A 19,278-nucleotide genomic window follows, 5' to 3' on the forward strand; every position below is an offset into this window, starting at 1 on the left:
TTTCAAAATTTAAAATCCAACCTAACCAAACCATACCAACTATCGATTTTTTAATCGATTTGGTTCGAATTAAGGTTCGATTTAATTTTTGTAACCATGAACAACCCTATAGATGACTATCAATAGACAAGTTCAAAGGCAATGAAAACTAAAAATAATTCAAAAGTACAATTAATAATTCACATCAAATTTGGGTAGGCGGTTAAATATTCTATCTTTCATGGCTTGCTTTCAGAAATTGATCATTATATTATCAATGAATGTGGTGTAGAGGATGAGACTCCTCCTCCTCTTCTAATTAAAATTTTTGAATTCGAATCCTAAGTAGTGTATACATAACGCTAATCTGAATTAATCGAGTGCCTATGTAAATAATATCAAGCACATCGAATGAAAAAAAAAATCAATAAAGAAAGCAATCATTGTTTCTATCAAAATTATTTACTTTAAATTAGGAATTATCCACGTAGAAACATTTTTTTTTTATAAAACTGTTTATTTAAGAGAAATATAAAAATATATTTTTCTTTTAAAAAAAAGGTTATAATATTTGAGAGCCGTTCCTAAAATATAGGAGACTTTCGTTGAGTTTTTGGAGTGTTTATCTCCAAATGAAACTCTAATTAACAGAATCTCCAAATATTATGTTTTGAACGTTTGAATATTGAACACTTAAACAACTGCTAAACAAAAAGTCATACCTTAATTACTTGAACACTAATTCTTTCTAATTTCTCATTTATAAAAATTTACATTTACAAGAAGAAACAAAAAATATATTCAGGTATGTTTTGTTGTTATGCTCCTAATTTTCACAATCCCAAAAGCTTAAACATATTTATAAGATTTCATCAATTTTATGCACTCATTAGGGTGATTATTGATGAAATTTGTATATACATTATATTTTTCAATCTGTAGATACATATAAAATTCTGTGAAATGTCATATTTGATGAATCGTATGTACATTTTTTTTAAAATTTGTTTAGTATGGTTAAAGAAAATGTAGGAAAAATCTCATTTTCTTTATTTGACTAAAGGATAATGTTTTGCTTCATATTCAACACGCCCTATATAAGTGTACATTGTATTATAATCTTTGCATTATTACTCAACAATGTATTATTATTCATGGTATAGTAATTCTAGTTCATAAACTAGAACGTGAACCAAACGATCCCTTAATGTTACTTTAAAGACATAGAATAGTTTAATTTATACATATGGCTATATGTTTTGCAGGTTGATCAGAGTACTAGCAACTAGCAATCAAAAACTACTAAAAAGCTATATATTAGCCTGAAATTGAAGGCCTAAAATTTGATCTCTTAATGACTTGGAAACAACAAAAATATGAAAAAATGGGCAAAAGCAAAAGCATAGGATCTTCGTCCAGGTAAAACTTTACGAGATAATATTTCATTTAGTCACTCAGCTATGAGCTGTTTTCACATAAAATCACTCAACTGTAAGCTCTTTTACACTTTTTAATCTTGTTTTGTTTTCCTTTTTATCCTTATTCCTTTCAGGAAACTAATGCATGCTTCATCATCAGATGTTCAGCTCAACATCTGTGGATTGCCATTCTCTTTGAATAGGGTGAGAATTACTATCATCCTCCAACGTCTCGAGTTTGAGCCTTAGTAGGAAATAATAAATAGAGTCTTAATATGTCATCTCTTTGTGTTGAACTTACAGGAACTTTTGGCTGCAAGATCTTCAAAGCTAGATGCATTACTGAGAGAGAATCCTGAAGATGATCTTTCTCATTTGCTAGGAGATATTCCCGCGGATTCTGAAACGTTTGAGATTGTAGCAAGATTCTGTCATGGCTTTGACATAAACTTGTCATCTGAGAATGTTATTAAAGTACTTTGTCTTGCTCACTATCTTGGAATGTCCGAAATTCACAGCACCAATAACCTCACAAAGAAGGCTTGTTTCTACTTTCAAAACGATGTGCTTCCTAGCTGGAACAAGAGTATTAAAGCCCTCAGATCTGCAGAAAACATTCTTCAACAAGCCGCGGATCTTGCCTTGATTGATGCATGTGCTGAGTCCATCATCGCCAAGGTAATGCACGATCCAAGTCTTCTTGGAGAGCCAATGAGGAATGTAACAACAACGGATGATGATAGTGAGAACGATGAAAATGCCTACAAGCCAAATGTTAGGAGGAGGCTTTTTGTTCTTGACTGGAAATCAGAGGACTTGACACTACTTCCCATTCCTCTCTACGAGCCCATAATTCGTGCAATGGTTCGACGCAAAGTCCCTCTGGAATATGTGGCATCATCTCTGTTTGAGTATCTCAACAAATGGGTTTTTTCGGACACTAAAGGAGGAGAAGATGATCGGTTAACTTGTGAGAAGAATTCTCAAAGAGTGATCATTGAGGCAGTGGAGAGACTGTTGCCTCAAGAAAGGGGGCTAATCCCCATTTTTTTGCTCTCTCAAATGCTGCAATCTGCGATAATCTTGGATGCTCATACTGAATGCAAAACCGGGTTGGAGATTAGAATAGGAAAGCAACTAGAGCAGGCAACCGTGAAGGACCTCTTAATACCTGCACAAGGATATGCAAAAGAAGAGCGTTATGACACTGAAAGTGTGAAAAGGATATTAAAGAATTTCTACAGCAATTACGCAAGCACAGATAAATCTGGCCTAGTCGTCGTAGCTGAACTTGTAGATAACTTCTTGGCTGAGGTTTCTAGTGATATAGATTTAAAGTTGAACACATTCTTATCACTAGCAGAGTTATCACAAGCAGCAACAGGAGGAACTAACAGAAATTCTGATGGTATGTATAGGGCAATTGATATATACTTGGACAAGCACAGATATCTCACAGATTGGGAAAGGGAGGAGGTTTGCAGGGTGTTAGATTCCAGCAAAATGTCTCCTGAAGCCTGTGAGCATGCTGCACAGAACGAAAAACTACCAATTCGAGTGATGGTTCAGATTCTGTTTTCTGTGCAGCTGAAGTTGAAGGATACCGTGTCCAAGAAGATACAAGGGAGTCCTGATAACCGATTGTTGAAGCTGGAAGAAGATGAGAGAGGGACTAGCAGCAATGAAGAGGAAATTATGAAAGCAGAGATAGAAAAGATGGGAAGCAAGGTGGTTAAGCTGGAGAAAGAATGCGATACGATGAGAAGGGAAATTCAAAGAGGTGGTTCCCAGCACAAGAACCAAAAGGGGAAAACAAGCATATGGAAAGAAATGAAGAGGAAACTTGGTTGTATGACAAGCTTGCATGAACCAAATTGTCATGTGAAGAAGAAAAAAGTCCATCCTCCAAAATAGAAGTTCTATTTCCGTATGCATTACTCTTAAAAACATAAATGATTTTGAATGTCATTAGGTTTTCTTTCTCATAAATGTTTTTCTGTGTAGCTTGTGAAAAGGCAAGTATCTATAAGTTTTGTTTCTTATTCACGGATAATTTCCAGGTTCAAATTGCCTATTGCTTGTGAAGAACTAAAAGTTAAAAATCAACACACATTACAGAACATAAAAACTCTAGGTGGCTAACTCAGTGCATACACTTGCAGACTTCGGTATGCTGCAAGAATAAGAACAGTTGCATGGAAGGCGTAAAAACCATATTTAAGAGCATAACTGCAGACAACTTGTTCTTTCCAACAACGCCGAGATGACGATACACAAAAAGTTATCTTCACAACCAAGCAAAAACGGTTAACGTAAGTTTGTTCACAGAGAGCTGTATTCCAGCAAACACTTCCAAAACAAACATGTTTTCCAAGAGCATCTTAATTAAGTTCAGAACTGTACATAATTTCACCAACAAAGATGCAGCTCAACATCATAGGTTTCACATTGATAGCTAAAAGCTTCTACACAGAGTCTCTGCTCTGCTTCATAAGGACTCAAGAGCAACATCTGGAGTCACTTCACCATCTTCCTCAGAAGAAGAAAGAGCTTCTGATCAAGCTTAAACTTCTGTGTCTTGAGGGCATCACTTTTCAGCATCAGCTGGAGTCCTCCGAAGGAGACATAAACCACCCTGACATGAGGAAAAGGAAAAATGAACAAATCAATAGACTGTAAAAGAGTTTGAATCTCTAAACTTGCTGAATTTTGAAAATCTAAGAAAAGTTACAGTTACAAACTTATTTCCTAAGAGAGACCACGAGGTGTTTTAAATCATTCTACAAACGACAACCGTACTGAAGGGAACTTTTAGTTGTGTTAATTGACAACAGGCACGAAGGTCTGGAGTTGTCTGTTCAGCAAGAACTGGAGAACAAATACAAGAATGAAATAAAGAGAAAAAAGTTCTTTTTGTGAACATAACTATAAAAAGAGGGTTAAGTGTGTTAGAAGAGAGGAGAAAGATTGGTGAACATTCCCCCTTTCTTTTCTTAACTAATCATTTTTCCAATCCAAACAAAATATGGAGAGATTGAGCAATGTTGACCAACAAGATTAGATTTGTTGGGAACATAACTACTATAGTGGAATTAGTGGGTGCTATGTTATTCAAAGTTGAAATGTAGCTAGTGGACTGCTGCAAACCTGCCTGCGCTACTTTCTTTTTTTCCCCGTCTAGCTTATAGATAGATCTAGAAATTAAAAAAATACATTGAAGAAACGGGACGAGCGAGTACATACACTTTTTTGTCAGCTCCTGATCCCTCCATTGAAACCTTATATACCAGCCCATGCACGATGTATTCAAATTTATCAAGAAGAGATTTTCCCTGAAATGGAAAAAGTTAAATGCATAGTCATTAGCCAGTATAGGAAAATTTAAATTTGGTGGCCACACCTCCCAACCAACACATCACAGTTGCCAAAAAGCCTTGGAATAGCAAAACCAAATTAATAAAAAGAAGCTTCCAACATTTATTTTTGAAATAATGAAAGTTATCCAAATTCAAGAAAATGAAAACCAAGTGGTGCGTTGGTTTCAAAAATACCTTTACTTCAATTTGGAGATCATCAAACAAAATGAAAATAAAAAAGGAGACCTACCCAGGAATGTACAGCAATGATAATGCATAGTCTGGATAGCCAACTACTAGACCAAAATCAACAACTTCCAAGGATTTACCAAGCAGGCTACTAAAATCTTATTAAAGATTATATCTACCATATCACGGAGAGAAGATTATCATATTTATATATCATCATATGGTCCTTGCAAAACAATAAATGAGGAGCATGCACTACTATTCAAAATATTTAAATGGAACACATACCTCAGGAGGATAGCTAGTGACAGCCGACCCTTCCATTAGTGTCGTTGATATAACCATCCTGTACAACTCTTTTCGCTTTATGGGATATAGTTCTGAGTTGATATCTAGCTGGATTGATGTCGCACCATCACTACTTTCTGCTTCTATGCGAGAAACTAAAGAAATCGACAGGCTTTAGTCCAAAAATCAATGATACAGATATGGAAAAACAACAGCAGAACATCAGAAAAGTTGATAATTGATAATAATTTTGCCTCTCCACAGATCTATCATCACTTACAAGAACAAAATCAAAACGAACATACTGTACCCAGCAAAATACACAGGTAGCTCTCTTTACGTTAAGAGAACTTGATGTGGATATAGAAAAGACACCAAATCCAGATATAAAATAATTAACAGCCAATGTTGATTTTGAGAAAGATCTTAACATGAAACTGATCCTTTTTTTTGAGATGAAATACTGAATGACATTCTAACATTAAAATTGTTTCTTTATTAATGGCACCAATTAATTATCGTCTACTTCTCTACAGAAGCGCACAGCTTAAAAAACGTTTGTTCCAACACAGGGGATCTCAAGGAATTCCTCTAACTGGCAGCATCAGTAGGAGATATAAACTTATACATTCTTTCCTATTTATTTCCACATATTCCATTTCCAGGGAAAAGATGTGAGCTCAGAGAAGAATAAAGGAAGATAGCACAGAGGAAGCCCGTGGAGACAACAATTGTCATGGTAATAATGTTTCTTAAAAGCATTGCATGTAATATCAATGAAATGCGGAGTAAATGAAAGAGGTATTACCTTTTTCATACTTTTTGCCATCAGCATCCACCTTCACCACCTTAATGATTTCGTCAAAGTGAAAAGCATCCATTTCCAGAGGTAAGCTTCGCGAAGAGACAACGTCACCTAATCACAGACGGAAAAGAATCCAGAAGAGGGTCATGATTAGTGACAATCATACATGTCTACTGTTTTATCAATTAGGTGAGATAAATTGACTTCTGCAGTAAATAATTTTATTTGACATCTCTGATAAAATTGACAAAGCTTTTATCCATTACGTGAGAGATATGTTTACTACTGTCAATATTTTAAAAGAAAATAGAAAAAGACAAGAAGTCAGCAACATCCTAAAACTAATACAGGTATCGAAAGCACAGGCCAGATCAGTTTTCAAATCACTACAACATAGTATCTAAAGAGATAATATAATGGATATCAGAAAAGAAAAACTAAAGAGGGAACACCAGACACTCAAGGATTTTTTCAAAAGAACCTTCTCAATCTTCAGAGAGATTGACATCAACCTCTCAGCAATTTCCCAAACAGAAACAAACAGCAGACCTTGACCAAGTTTAACAAGTTTTTCTACTTCATCATATATCTATGCCTCTTAAGTTGAGAAATACCCCATTAAGAACTGACCATCACATCAGGTGAAAAAGAAACATGGAATATAGAAACAAGGAAAAAAAAAAGAAGAAAGAACCTGAAAGTTGCAAAGCAAAAAGAGGCTGAAGTTATCCACCACAAGTATATGCAAACTTTAGGAATCTTATAAGCACGCTATAATAACCAGATAAATGAAGATAACTTATAAATGTTTACCCAGATAAGATCAATACCCAAAGAAGAAACAATCTAACGATCTTGAAATCCAAACTACCCCATTCTGAAGAAAACATTTATACTATTCCTCTAAACTTAAATAAGCTGCACAAGAACAAGAACTAAGCCAAGGAAAGCCTTCCAGTTTTTTATTTCTCTAATTCTTACATCAAGTTTTTACAACTTTCCACCTGTCTCAGAAAAAAAAAAATCCTTCTCAGAGAGAAGTTTGCAACTTTTCACCATAATAGTCATCACTAAGTTGCCCGAATTCGAGTGCGGGTGTTTGACACATGTGCAAATCCAAGGGTCGGATTTCGCGAAGTTTAAATTTTATGATACGGGGTTGTGGATCCAGGTATGGATATGGGTGTGGATTCGGTTAAAAGATCCAAAATAATATAATAGAGCTATAAAGATCTTCTAGGTCATCTTTCCGAGAACCCAACTTCTTCTTTTATGCTATCAGGTTCTTCCCCTCAAAAAAGAAAAAGGATGTCATTCAAGACCTTCCACCAACTCTCTTACAGATCGTTGCTACTGTATACCAAAAGTCAAAACACGACCACTTGAATTCTTAGTTTCTCTCTGCTTGGCTTGAAACATGAAGCATCGAATGTTGACCAAGAGGAAAAAGCTAAAAGAAAAGAGACAAAACGAATATAATATTTGAAGGTATGACATTTCTCATTTCTTAAATCTATTTTACCTTTTATCAAAATCTTAATTTTACCCCAAACTTGTCCATGGACTCTGGTCAAAATACCCGATGTGGGTTGACCGAACCCCACACATATTCCGCACCCGTATCGTGTCAACATAACCTGTTCCACAACCTTTTCAATTCCACTGATATGGTAAATCCCAGATTCTTCCTCTCTTCCAAACCCCTACAAGCAGCTGCCCTTTGACCTTTCTCCTGATGAATCGAACCCTCAACCTTATGGTTGGAGCACAGGGTCCTTACCACTAGGCTACCCCTCCCTTGTCATTCCAAAACCTATTCCTGTAAAATCTATAATAAGCAACTGATCTAACAGCACACCAGTTCAGACCAGCAATTGGCTCAGAACTTATTCATCTCTTGTTTAACCTAACTAAATAAGAAATAAAGGGAAATCAGTAAACTTCCAGTGATCATCCAATATCAAATTCCCAGCATTTTGCGATGAAAAACTTTCAAGTTCAAATTACTACGACTCAGAAAGTTTACTTTTCTATATCAGTTTTAAAAAAAGATGTAACAGAAAGCTTATACACTTCTTCTTGTAATTCCGATGTCCGGGCCAGCTTAGGCACACCTCAATTTATGTGCTACCTCCACCAATACAAGGCTTATACACTTCCTCTGAAAGAGTAGCCACACAAGCATATCGAGAACTGTGATATACTATTTCATAAGATCGCCAAATTATTGATCACAGGTATAAGCTACTCACTCCATTTCAATTTGTTTAACCTACTTTCCTTTATAGTCCATTTCAAAAAGAATGATTCTTTCCCTTCTTAGCAACTCTTTAATTCCAAATTTTCCACATGACATGTGTAAGACCACAAGATTAAAGAGCGTTTTAATACATTTGACATATCACTAGTCTAACATAGCAAGATTCAAAAGTCTCATTTATTTTCTTTAAACTCCAGGTCAAGTCAAAATAAGCCATACAAATTGAAACGAAGGGAATATTCTTTACTAATTTTAGCAACATTACTAGTACCGAGGTCCCACCCACCCAAGCTTGATGCATACATGATTCCCACTATCCTTTTTATAGTATTGTAACAACTAAAGCATTACAAATACACTCTATTTTAAGACTTTACCTCATTTCTTAAAGGAAATTAACTACAATAAAAAGAATCCTGAACATATACCAAGCATATCTATTTACATTTTAGGTCATGTAAAAAACCTTCAACCCAGCTCATAATAATTGACCTCTAAGGTAACCTAGAACTATACCTTAATTTCTTCTCCCAAGTACCAAACTTTTTAGCCACTAATAAAAACCAACAACAACAATAACAAGGCATTAATCTCAAACTAATTAGGTCAGCTATATGGATTTTAAACATTCACCCGTTTCATTCAATGTTGTGACAGTTCAACACAAATTAACAAGTTTTTTGCCGTTAAAGTAACCAATAATCATACAAATTTGGACTAGTGATGCTAAAAAAAACATAGATAATCAAGATTCATGAACCAACTGAAGGAAAAAGAGAGCGAACCTGCTGAATTTCAGAGATAATTAGACTGATGTAGCAGCGAACCTAAGAAGGAAGGAGGGTTTAAAGCCTTTAAGGTGGGTTTTGGCGTTTTGTTTTATGTGATTTGAGTCCCTAAGTTATAGCTTTATTCTAATTATGATCCTTACTCTAAATATGTCAATTTGGTCCTTAAAATTAAGAAAATTGTCATGGGAACGAAGTAAAGAACGGAAAGGGGTCATATTTATCTTTCGTCATACTTTTTTTGATATATTTGCCTTTATCATCTAATTTTGGACATATATTTATGCTTATAGAATTAATTTATCATGTCGCCAATTTTATTAGTCTATGTGGCGCTTATCTGACTCCATATGTATATACTTTTATAATAATTAAAAAATTATTTTATATTTTGTATCATATCTTGCTCATTCAGTAAAACCTGATCCAACTAATGTCAAGACACATTAATATGAAATCCGACCCAACTATATGAGAAATATCGATCAGTTTCGATTCTTTCTTTCTCTCTTGATTCCTATCCTATCAGATGTACACACTTCTCCGTCAACATGTGTGCTTCCCCGAAAATAGTATTGTTTTAATGATTTTACTTTTATTATTTTACTAGTAAACTTAGCCGCACTTCACGCGGAGATAATTTTTGAAATAGTTATCACTTACTAAAATTTAAATTTTAATCTAATCGATTGCTAACATTTGCTTTCCACTAAATTGTATCATTTGAAAGTATGATATAATTTGAAGAAAGATTGATCCCTTATATTACCTTATGCCAACAAATGGGATAAAAATATATTACTCTACTTGAGCATGTGAAAGTAAACAATAATACTTGATTTTTTTTCACAACATCTCTTTAATGGGTTTTGCTATATAATTTTTATTTTCCTTTTTTTTCTATATTTTAAAATTGTTTTTCTCTCTTTTTTTGTTGATTTTTTTTTATCCATCGCATTTTACCATTTTGATCATGAAATATAATTTTCTTGAGAGTTAAATTCTGAAACAAAATGATGTTGACAGTAAAAAATTTATTTTTTAGTAAATTCACTTTGAAGCTGAATTTTAGAATTTTAAAAATCAATAAAAATATGTTTCACCTTTTCACTTTAAATTATTTATAATAATTCAAAAAACAACTTTTATTTGTGCTCAGTTAAATGATTAATAACTTTGAAATAATTATTCTTTATAAAATTCACAATTTTCACATTATTATTTTTTTTACCTTCATTTTCGCATCCTTCTTTTTACCGTTACTTCTCTGCTCCTTCTCAAAATAAATAAGTATTTATACAAAATAATATATTTTATTGATTATAACATTACAAATTAATAATTTTATCATGTATATGACAAATGTTTGTAGCTTAAAAAGAGAAAAATGTTAATACCTTAATTAATCTATACTTCACTAAGAAAGTGCATATTTGATAACACTTAATTAGTAGCATCCGAAAAGAAATCGATAAAAGATATCGTAATTAATAACATATGACCGTAATTAATTAAAATTTGAACCCTTGAGGGCCGGGCGAAAGGGCGCGGAGCCTCGAGGGTCCTTATAGATATAAGGATTAAAAAAGCTCCACCCTAACATACCTGGCATTACATCTTGCTAACATAAATCAAAAGAGAGGGACGCGATTGGCGAGGACTCACCATTTTCTTGAATGTAAATTGGTAGGTTTCCATTAGCTTCTTTAAAATACTGGAGAAGTTCATACAGACCAGAAGACATCACTGGATACTAAAGTTTTCATGAGACAAAATTTAAGTTACAAAGTATATAATCTCGATACATCACATAAGAACTAATTTTATTATATTAGATGCCTCACCTGATATGCTGCCAATGCCTCAACTGCAGAAACCCCCCCCCCCCCCCCCCCCCCCCCTCAAAAAGAAGAAGATAAAATTATCAAGCTCATGCATATCACATAATCCATCATAAACAGATAAGGAACTAGATTATGCAACTTACCGCGGACATGACTCTAGATGGGAAAATTTGGATGCCGAGTAATCTAGTTATCTTTTTAGTATTGTTATTATTACTCTCCTACTATCTTACTTTTAGGTTTAAGTATTACCACTTGTTGTTTCCTTTGCTTCAGTTATCGTATTATTTTGTCGTTGTTGTTGTGCTCTTTTTCATTGTTTCAACATGACTTCTTTTGCTACAATATTCGCTTTACATACTTGTATTTTTGTTGATATGCTTTTACTTAATTGGAGGATCTAACGGAAACAACCTCTCTACCTTCACATCACAAGGCAGGGGTAAGGTTGCATACACATCACCCTTCCTAGACCCCACTTGTGGGATTATATTGCGTATGACGTAATGGTTAGAATTCGTGATCATTTAGTAAGAATTGGATTACATACATGAGACCTTTGCCGCCATGTCAGCACCGAACTCCCTGCCATGCTTTTCAATGCTGGAAGGCCTGTCCTTCACAGATACAGTAATATAGTGGTTTAGGCCTATGAAGTCAACTGAGCCCTTAACTCAGCTTCATATGTGGTGAAGGTTGGAATTCTTGTCCCGGCAGCCTTCTTCATTATAGAGGGATAGTCTCCAAATACGAAAGGGTTCATAATCCTGCAGCAAAAGTTAATATTGTAAACAAATGTCTCAGTTGCAAACAACAACATGCACGGTGTAATCCCACAAAGTGGGGTCTGGTTACCTAGGTAGAGAGGTTGTTTCCAATAGACCCTCCGTTCAAGGAAAATAGTTCAAATCAATTCGGAGAAGGAAATAGTAACAAAAATGAAAAACCTACAGCAAAATACTATATAAAGCATGACCAAACATTCTGAAGAGTTAACTACAACAAAAAGTAGGACAATAGTAGTACAAGAAGCGGCAATAGTAACAGAAATCTAGTAACAAGAAACTACATGAGCAATGCTACGACAACTAATAAGGAAGAAACATACTTTACTTGCAAAGACAAGATAAGTGTATTTAACATGCTATCAAAGGTTACTAGTACCTTTATTTTAAATGACCAGATAGTGTATAGAACGCTTACACCATCAGTATATAGAAGTTAAATCCTAAAACTTACCAACCAGTATAAAATTCATTTGCTCGTTGGGTTGCAATTACATCAGAGGTTGCATTTGAATAAGGAACGAACCACATACCATATATATTAAATCCCACGAAACCACGTTGACTGGACTGCATTGCAAAATTTTGCTGCCATTAGTAAGCACAAATCCTATAGTAAAACTGATCAAACTATAAACTCAGAGACTAAAATGCTAAATCATTGCGACTTAAATAATAATACAGATGAAAGTTATATACCTTGTAATTTCTCCTATACAAATTCGTTGCAGATGCAAGTAGCGTGTTAGAGCAACCATATATGGCTCGGCAGATGAATTCCCTTTAGAACAATTAACTATGAAAGGCAGGGAACAACGCCCAGGAGGGGTGAAGCCATAATCATAACCTCCAATCGCATATATATTGGCCTCATTAATGGTTGTCCAATACATCACCCTGTCACCAAATCCTTGATTCATACCTCTGCGTATGCCGTGAAGTCCTTCCTAAAATCAAAAGAAAATTCTACTGTTAAAGTTAATCATATCCAACTGTCCTTATACTCAAACTGATCTATGAGTATATCGACATTACACAATCTTTCTGCTTAACCAGCCCCCGTATACATCTTGAAGTGTGTGGTAGATCACTGTGAAAATAGTGTAATGTGTGGTTGAATACGTGCAACATTGAAAGATATGAATGACTTTTTTAGTTTACTCGGAAGTTTAGTGTGTTGCTTTTCAAATATTGCTATTATATGTAATCGACAAAATGTACTGAAATTTCTAAACGTTGGAATTGTTATGTAGATATGACCGTGGCTGATAAGTTCATCAATGTAATTGTTGTAAAATTGTAAACCCTTTGGATTTACAGGTCCTCTTCCACCTGAAAGAGAACAAACGCGGCATCAAAGGGGATAGAAATTAATAAAACAAAATAATGTGAGTTGTTTTCATACCAGGAATAAGTCGAGACCATAAAATAGAGAACTTGTAGGCTTCTAAGCCCGTGTCAACCATGAGTTGGACATCGTCCTGCAACAAAAATTTGATGAACTCAAAATGCCTTTCTTAGTGAAAAAACTAATTGAACATAATGCTACCCAACTCCTTACAAAATGTAAAGAACAACCATAATATGTTGCTCGGACTCCACAAAATGTAGACAGCTGCACGTCTGATCCTCCAATAAAAGGTACATCTTTGTATTCACCTTGTATTTGTGGTAAACATCACATGTTATGTCTCCATTGGCTCCACCGAAAAAAACTGGAAGCAAAAACGTGAAATATCATATGCCAATCTGCAGTTAACCTAAGTATCTAACTCACAACATTTGTTTGTGAGTTAGATATAACTGCTCCAAATACATATGATAAGTTCAAAAATAGTATATCCCCTTGATCAAATATAGACCTATGGCTATAAGTAGTAGTATAACAATTTTCTGCACTCGTCACTTAGGCTTGTTGAGGATGTAATTAAATCATAAAAGTAAGCTCTCTCTAACAGCTTAAACTATCAGATGAGATGGTCACTTACTCTAACAGGGCCCAACTGAAGCGCAGACCGGGAGCACAAAGAGGAATGAACATGACTCAAATATCATGTAAAAATATGACACATAAGTCTAATTCAATTCCCAAAGCTCTCTCATAAAGGAAAAACTGCCTAAATTTATATAAACAAACCACCAAATTAATCCATTCTCCAACTAATGTGAGACTCTAATCCACTCTAACAATGTGACATAGCTCTAAGTGACAAATACTTGAGATCAATCAGGCCAAAGCAAACAATACATGTCAACTATCTCTAGTTTCAAGACTGTTCGAACAAAAACTCAGAAAGAGCAAAAGAAAAGGCTGCAACGCGAATGATTCATTATTTAGGAGCATTACTAAAGTATTTCAAAGATAGGATTATCTTGACGTAGGGCCAAAATAAACCTATGTTAAATGAAGTCTCTATCGTTCTGCTTAAAAAATCAAATATGAAACTTCATACACCTTAAAGTTCATATGACGATAAAGAAGCAGAATTCGAAAGATTTGAGAAACAAAACCAGCATGAGCAAAAGTGTCCCAAATACTAGGTGTCTTTCCATCTTCAAATGTTGTCCCTTCAACCTTTTTATTCAAATGTAAACAAATCAATCAAATAATTAAATCTGATTACTATAAAAAAATTAGCAAAAAAAACTTTTGAAACTGACTTGATAGGCAGAAGTTCCAGCACCAAAAACAAAGCCAGGAGGGAAGTCACCTCTGCTACAATTGTCCACACAAAAGACTATCACTAAGAATGGATTGCAAATCTTGGAGCATCATCATTCTTGTACTCTCAATACTTTAGTGACTTCTTCACAAGACTCCGAAACACCATACCGTGGAAAACAGATTGTTTTGTGATTTTCACGCTCTAACTATCAGATGTTTATTTGAATGATTATCATTTATAACACATTCACTATCAATTATCCTCTTTTTAAATTCGAATGATGGTGATATTTCAAATAGAAAAATTGTTGTGTTTTTCTATTTGAATTGTTATCATTCAGGGGAAAAGGTCTGAAATATATTTGAACTTCGACCGAAATTATTGTGATAATATCAAACTTTGAAAATGACCTTTACCATCTTGCACTGTTTAATAGTGTATGTTAAAGATATACATGTGTCACGTGGACATCATAAGTATTGCATTATTATAAATAGTAATGTGTCCACGTGTACACATATATACTTTAGAATATACTATTAAATAGTGCAGGGTAAAACGTCCTCCATAAACTTTGATATCATTTTCAAACCATTTTCCCTTTATAAACACACCTTGGGTATCAATTATTCTCTTTTTAAACTTGAATGATGGTGATATGATATGCTTAATAAATAGATGCTAATTATTTACGTTTGGTAATGAGAAAAGCTTCATCCACAAACGTCAAATTCAATTATCTTGAGGAACCACCTATATTGGACCGTGCATGCCTACATTCTAATATTAACAAATATGTATTATAAAAACTTGCTTTAAAAATGTTATGCGTGCAATTCACACTCATTGTCTTAAAATAATCACAAATCTGACTACGACACATGGACCCAATTTAGCAATAAAATATAAATTCTCAATTTTAAAAAATGAAAAAAAATTCCGCCTTTAATAATCCAAAAAATCAATTGACAAAAAGATATACCAAAAATGGCCAAAAATTAATAATTACGTGACACCTTTCTATGGATAAAATTAAATTCCAATCCACCAAACTTTCTCCTACCCTCCCGACCCATAGAGAAATTTGTGAAATCCCTAACTGAGATTGTAAACACAATATTGAGGAAGAAAAAAGATGCTCATTGAGAAGAATGAAGTAGTATGTTTATCACTATGTTTGTAGCCTTCTCCCTTTAAGAAATTATAGTACCAATGTGCAGAAACCTTTGGATATCTTGTTAACTCTTTGTCATTCAAATCCACATAGTATAAGCCAAACGCGGATTCATACGCGTTGAATAACTCAAAACAGTCTAAAAACGACCATGTGAAGTAGCCTTTCACATTTGATCCATTCCTAGAAATAACAAATCAGTAAAATATGTCATGTCTATAGTGTGTCGAGAGCTAGGAGATTCAAAATATGAAGAAGTAAACATAGGAAGAAGTCAAGGAAGTACTTTTGATGAGCCCTTCGCGTCTCTCATTAAATAACAAAATTGTGTAATGTAAAGACAGAGGGGGGCTTACCTCACAGCATCAAGCAAATTTCCAATATAAGCTTGAAGATAAATTCTATCCGAGTTGTATCATTTAACGTTGCATTTCGTGGTGTCATTTGACCTGACAAAAACAAACAACACATTATCATTTTCCAGGTTGTTGGAGCTGTCTTTAACGCGTACTGTTGCATACTGATTCAGGGCTATGAAATCTACAGCACCTTTAACATGCGTAGATTCTTGTTTCATGAATTTGGGCAATCTAGAACCAGCATTCTTCTTCATTATATCGGGATAGTCTCCAAATACCAATGGATTCACAAACCTTCATTGAGGATAGGAAATTTATTAGTCGTTAAATATTTGAGATAGTCGAAATGTATAAAAGCTAAGGAACTTCTTCATCTTACCACCCGAGGTAAAAATCATTAGCTCGTTGTGCTGCATTTACATCAGCTGTTTTATTTGTATAAGGAAGAGACCAAAGAGATTTAATCCAACAAAACCATTTTGAGTCGACTGCACTGGAGCGCGTACACACTATTAGCAAACATTTGGGTTTAGTACACTAGTAAAAAATAGTAGTCGCGATGTTTAAAGATGATACATATGTATTTTCTCCTGTAGAGTCTCAACCACAGCTGAATGCGCGAGCAGTAAATTATGACCTGCTATGTAAGGCTCGGTTGATGAGTTACCAATAGGGCAGGGTCTCATTCCGAAGGGCGGGGAACAATGATTTGGAGAACTCGTTCCATTATATCATAACCGCCTAGAGTGAATACATTAACCGCAAATCTTGAAGCACACATCTGCATAGGCAGTGAAGTCATCGCTAAAAGAAAAACATCAACAGTGATGTTATATCATTCCGAATGTGTAGCAAAACATGAACCAAACTAAAAGTACTCTGCATCACACATTATTTTTCGACTCATTCATCCTCCATACTCGTCTTCAAGTACTTGTGGCAGATCACTGTGACATAGAGTAACATGTGGTTGAATTCCTACAAATTAAGGAAAAATAAGAACACAACGGAGTCAATCAGATAATCGATAGATCATTTCTCAACTCTGGAAAAATTAGAACTAGTGCATATGGAAGTGTGATCTTTACCATGACGGACGATCTCATCAATTAGATTATTGTAATACTGCAATCCCTTAGGATTAACAGGACCTCTTCCATCTACATAGAGAGAAAGAACGATAAAGCTTACAACAACATTATATGTACTAAGTAGTTGAACAAAAGAGCTTACTGGGAATAAGTCTCGACCACGAAATGGAAAATTTATACCCTTCAAAACCTGGATCAGCCATGAGTTTTACATCTTCCTACAATATACAATATTTAAAGGCAATCATCAATTATGTAAACTCGAACTTAAATTGATCATGTTTCCTCTTCCGCACCTTGTATTTGTGGTACGCGTCACAAGATACATCTGCAGTAGCGCCTCCATATCCACCTGATGAAAATTTAGGGATGGAACTTTTACCATTTAGTATCGGCATAATACATATATTGGATCGTAAACTTGATCTCTGACTTTCATAATGCACTTTAAATATCCAACTTTTAAATAAATAAACACATGAGTCCTACATGGCACAATACACGTAGGACAAAAAATGACATGTAGGACGTGTGTGTCTATTTGTTCAATTTTATACAAGTTTAAGTGTCTACTTGTGCACAACCAAAGTTGAAGGGCATAAACGTAATTCGAAGCAAGTTAAAGGGTACATTTATGTATTATGCCTTTAGTATCAATTGCACTTCTATCATAATGATCTTCGAAATATCTTTTTATCTATTCATACTATATTAAAAAAAATTATATATAGTATATCATTAGTTGAATAATGCAAATATAATATTGAGAAAATGTACAAGTACCCCTCCAGCTATGATCGAAATTTTCGAGACACATCTTAATTAATCTAATGTCCTATTATCCCCCTGGACTTTTTTTTTTGTAATTTTATACACTTTTTGTGTTACGTGGCACATTTCGTGACTCCATGCAATTAAGGCCCGTGGGAAATATTTGGATGTCACGTAATCCAAAAAGGTGCACAAAATTATTAACAAAAAAATTTGGGGGTAATAGAAACTTAGTTTAATTAAGGTGTGTCTTTGAAATTTCGATTACAATCTAGATGATACTTGTGCATTTTCCCTATAGTATTCCTATTGAATTGCTTGTGTAGTGTAGATATGATTTCTCAATATAGTGAAGATGATTTTCGCCAAAATAAAAGTCTACCTTGTATATTAAATAAAATAAAATGGTAAGCATGACTTATAATTAGATAGATAGATAGATAAATTAATGGAAATTCTATTTATTTAGAGTAATTTTTTTTTGTTAATATTTTTTATGAACACCGTAAAATTTAACTTTGTCCTAAAAATATAATTTAGAATTTAATATAGACGCACAAATAAAAAAATCTTGAAATTATTTTTCTTTCTTTACACGTTTTTAAAGATAACATACCAAATAGAATATACGGAATCAACTATATTTAAAGTACTAAAAGCATAGATAGTAAAATAAGTTGAAATATAATTTATTGGGTTCAATGATAATAATATTTGACTCAAAATATTTAAACAAAAAAAATTATTTATAAATCTAATGGTCCGCATGAAGCGTGGATATTTTTACTAGTAAAGAATACAATTCAATTGTCAAAGCCAAACGCTAGATTTAAACAAAAATTAATAGTCACTCAGTTTCCAATAAGAAATAAATCTAGATAATAATATGCATACTTCCTTTTGAGATATTAAAATCATTTTTTCAATAATTTCTTTATCGGCGTGAGACGTTTCATTCAACATCATCCTTTTCACGATACTTGCTTGATACCATATCAAATTAACTTTTAAAAAAATAATTATTCGAGTCTTATAAGAAACACAAAATTTTATACATTCACCAAAGCATGATATTTCTTTTTTGATTCATCCTTAGCTATAACTATATACAAACTGTGAAGAACTAAACCACTAGAATTAAGTACAAAACTTCAAAACATGTTTTATTTTTATTTTTTGAAAAAGGTCAATTGTCCTTAAATTATGTGAAATAGACCACTTATATCTTTCATTATATTTTGGGATAAAAAAATTTCCTCGCCGTTATTTTAAAAGACCACAAATATCCTCAAGAATTAAACATGGCAAGCCATGTGAAACTAATCCTTCCACCTAAGTGTTACCAATTAAGATTAACTACAAAAAAACTAGACCTTTAGCAGTGATAACAATCACCTCAAAAGCCCATAATATGGTCAAAAAATTCTATTAGGAAACCTCCCTTAATAAGCCTTATATAATACAAATTTAAATTAAATAGGACTCTAATTTAGATATCAAGTAGT

The 19,278-nt window shown here is 33.8% G+C and overlaps 2 protein-coding genes and 1 pseudogene across 2 annotated transcripts; 1 reads left to right on the forward strand and 2 right to left on the reverse strand.

Annotated features, from left to right (window-relative positions):
- Positions 1 to 914: 914 nt before the first annotated feature.
- Positions 915 to 3,311, forward strand: LOC101251510 (BTB/POZ domain-containing protein At5g17580). The gene is made up of 3 exons (XM_004229533.2): positions 915 to 1,398; positions 1,532 to 1,601; positions 1,701 to 3,311. The coding sequence occupies exons 1-3, from the start codon at positions 1,334 to 1,336 to the stop codon at positions 3,309 to 3,311; spliced, it is 1,746 nt and encodes a 581-aa protein (XP_004229581.2). The 5' UTR covers positions 915 to 1,333.
- Positions 3,312 to 3,595: 284 nt separating this feature from the next.
- On the reverse strand, positions 3,596 to 14,543 carry LOC101256121 (putative beta-glucosidase 6). The gene is given in 17 exon segments (XM_069294876.1): positions 3,596 to 4,032; positions 4,641 to 4,729; positions 5,231 to 5,385; positions 6,039 to 6,146; positions 11,478 to 11,600; positions 11,603 to 11,694; positions 12,167 to 12,282; positions 12,412 to 12,461; positions 12,464 to 12,622; positions 12,625 to 12,659; positions 12,748 to 12,865; positions 12,973 to 13,044; positions 13,118 to 13,193; positions 13,372 to 13,427; positions 14,224 to 14,287; positions 14,374 to 14,425; positions 14,509 to 14,543. Coding segments are annotated over 17 exon segments (1,518 nt in total). The 3' UTR covers positions 3,596 to 3,914.
- A 587-nt stretch (positions 14,544 to 15,130) lies between these two features.
- Positions 15,131 to 17,335, reverse strand: LOC101251814 (beta-glucosidase 11-like; annotated as a pseudogene).
- Between the last annotated feature and the right edge of the window lie 1,943 nt (positions 17,336 to 19,278).

The sequence above is a fragment of the Solanum lycopersicum genome, chromosome 1 (assembly GCF_036512215.1).
Source record: "Solanum lycopersicum chromosome 1, SLM_r2.1".
Lineage (NCBI taxonomy): Eukaryota > Viridiplantae > Streptophyta > Magnoliopsida > Solanales > Solanaceae > Solanum > Solanum lycopersicum.

What these genes read in the sequence shown, in the direction of transcription:
- LOC101251510 (XM_004229533.2), top strand. Translation starts at nt 1,334, where the DNA reads ATGACTTGGAAACAACAAAAATATGAAAAAATGGGCAAAAGCAAAAGC. An exon ending in AGCATAGGATCTTCGTCCAG is followed by an intron (nt 1,399 to 1,531) that starts GTAAAACTTTAC and finishes TATTCCTTTCAG; the next exon opens with GAAACTAATGCATGCTTCAT. An exon ending in TGCCATTCTCTTTGAATAGG is followed by an intron (nt 1,602 to 1,700) that starts GTGAGAATTACT and finishes TTGAACTTACAG; the next exon opens with GAACTTTTGGCTGCAAGATC.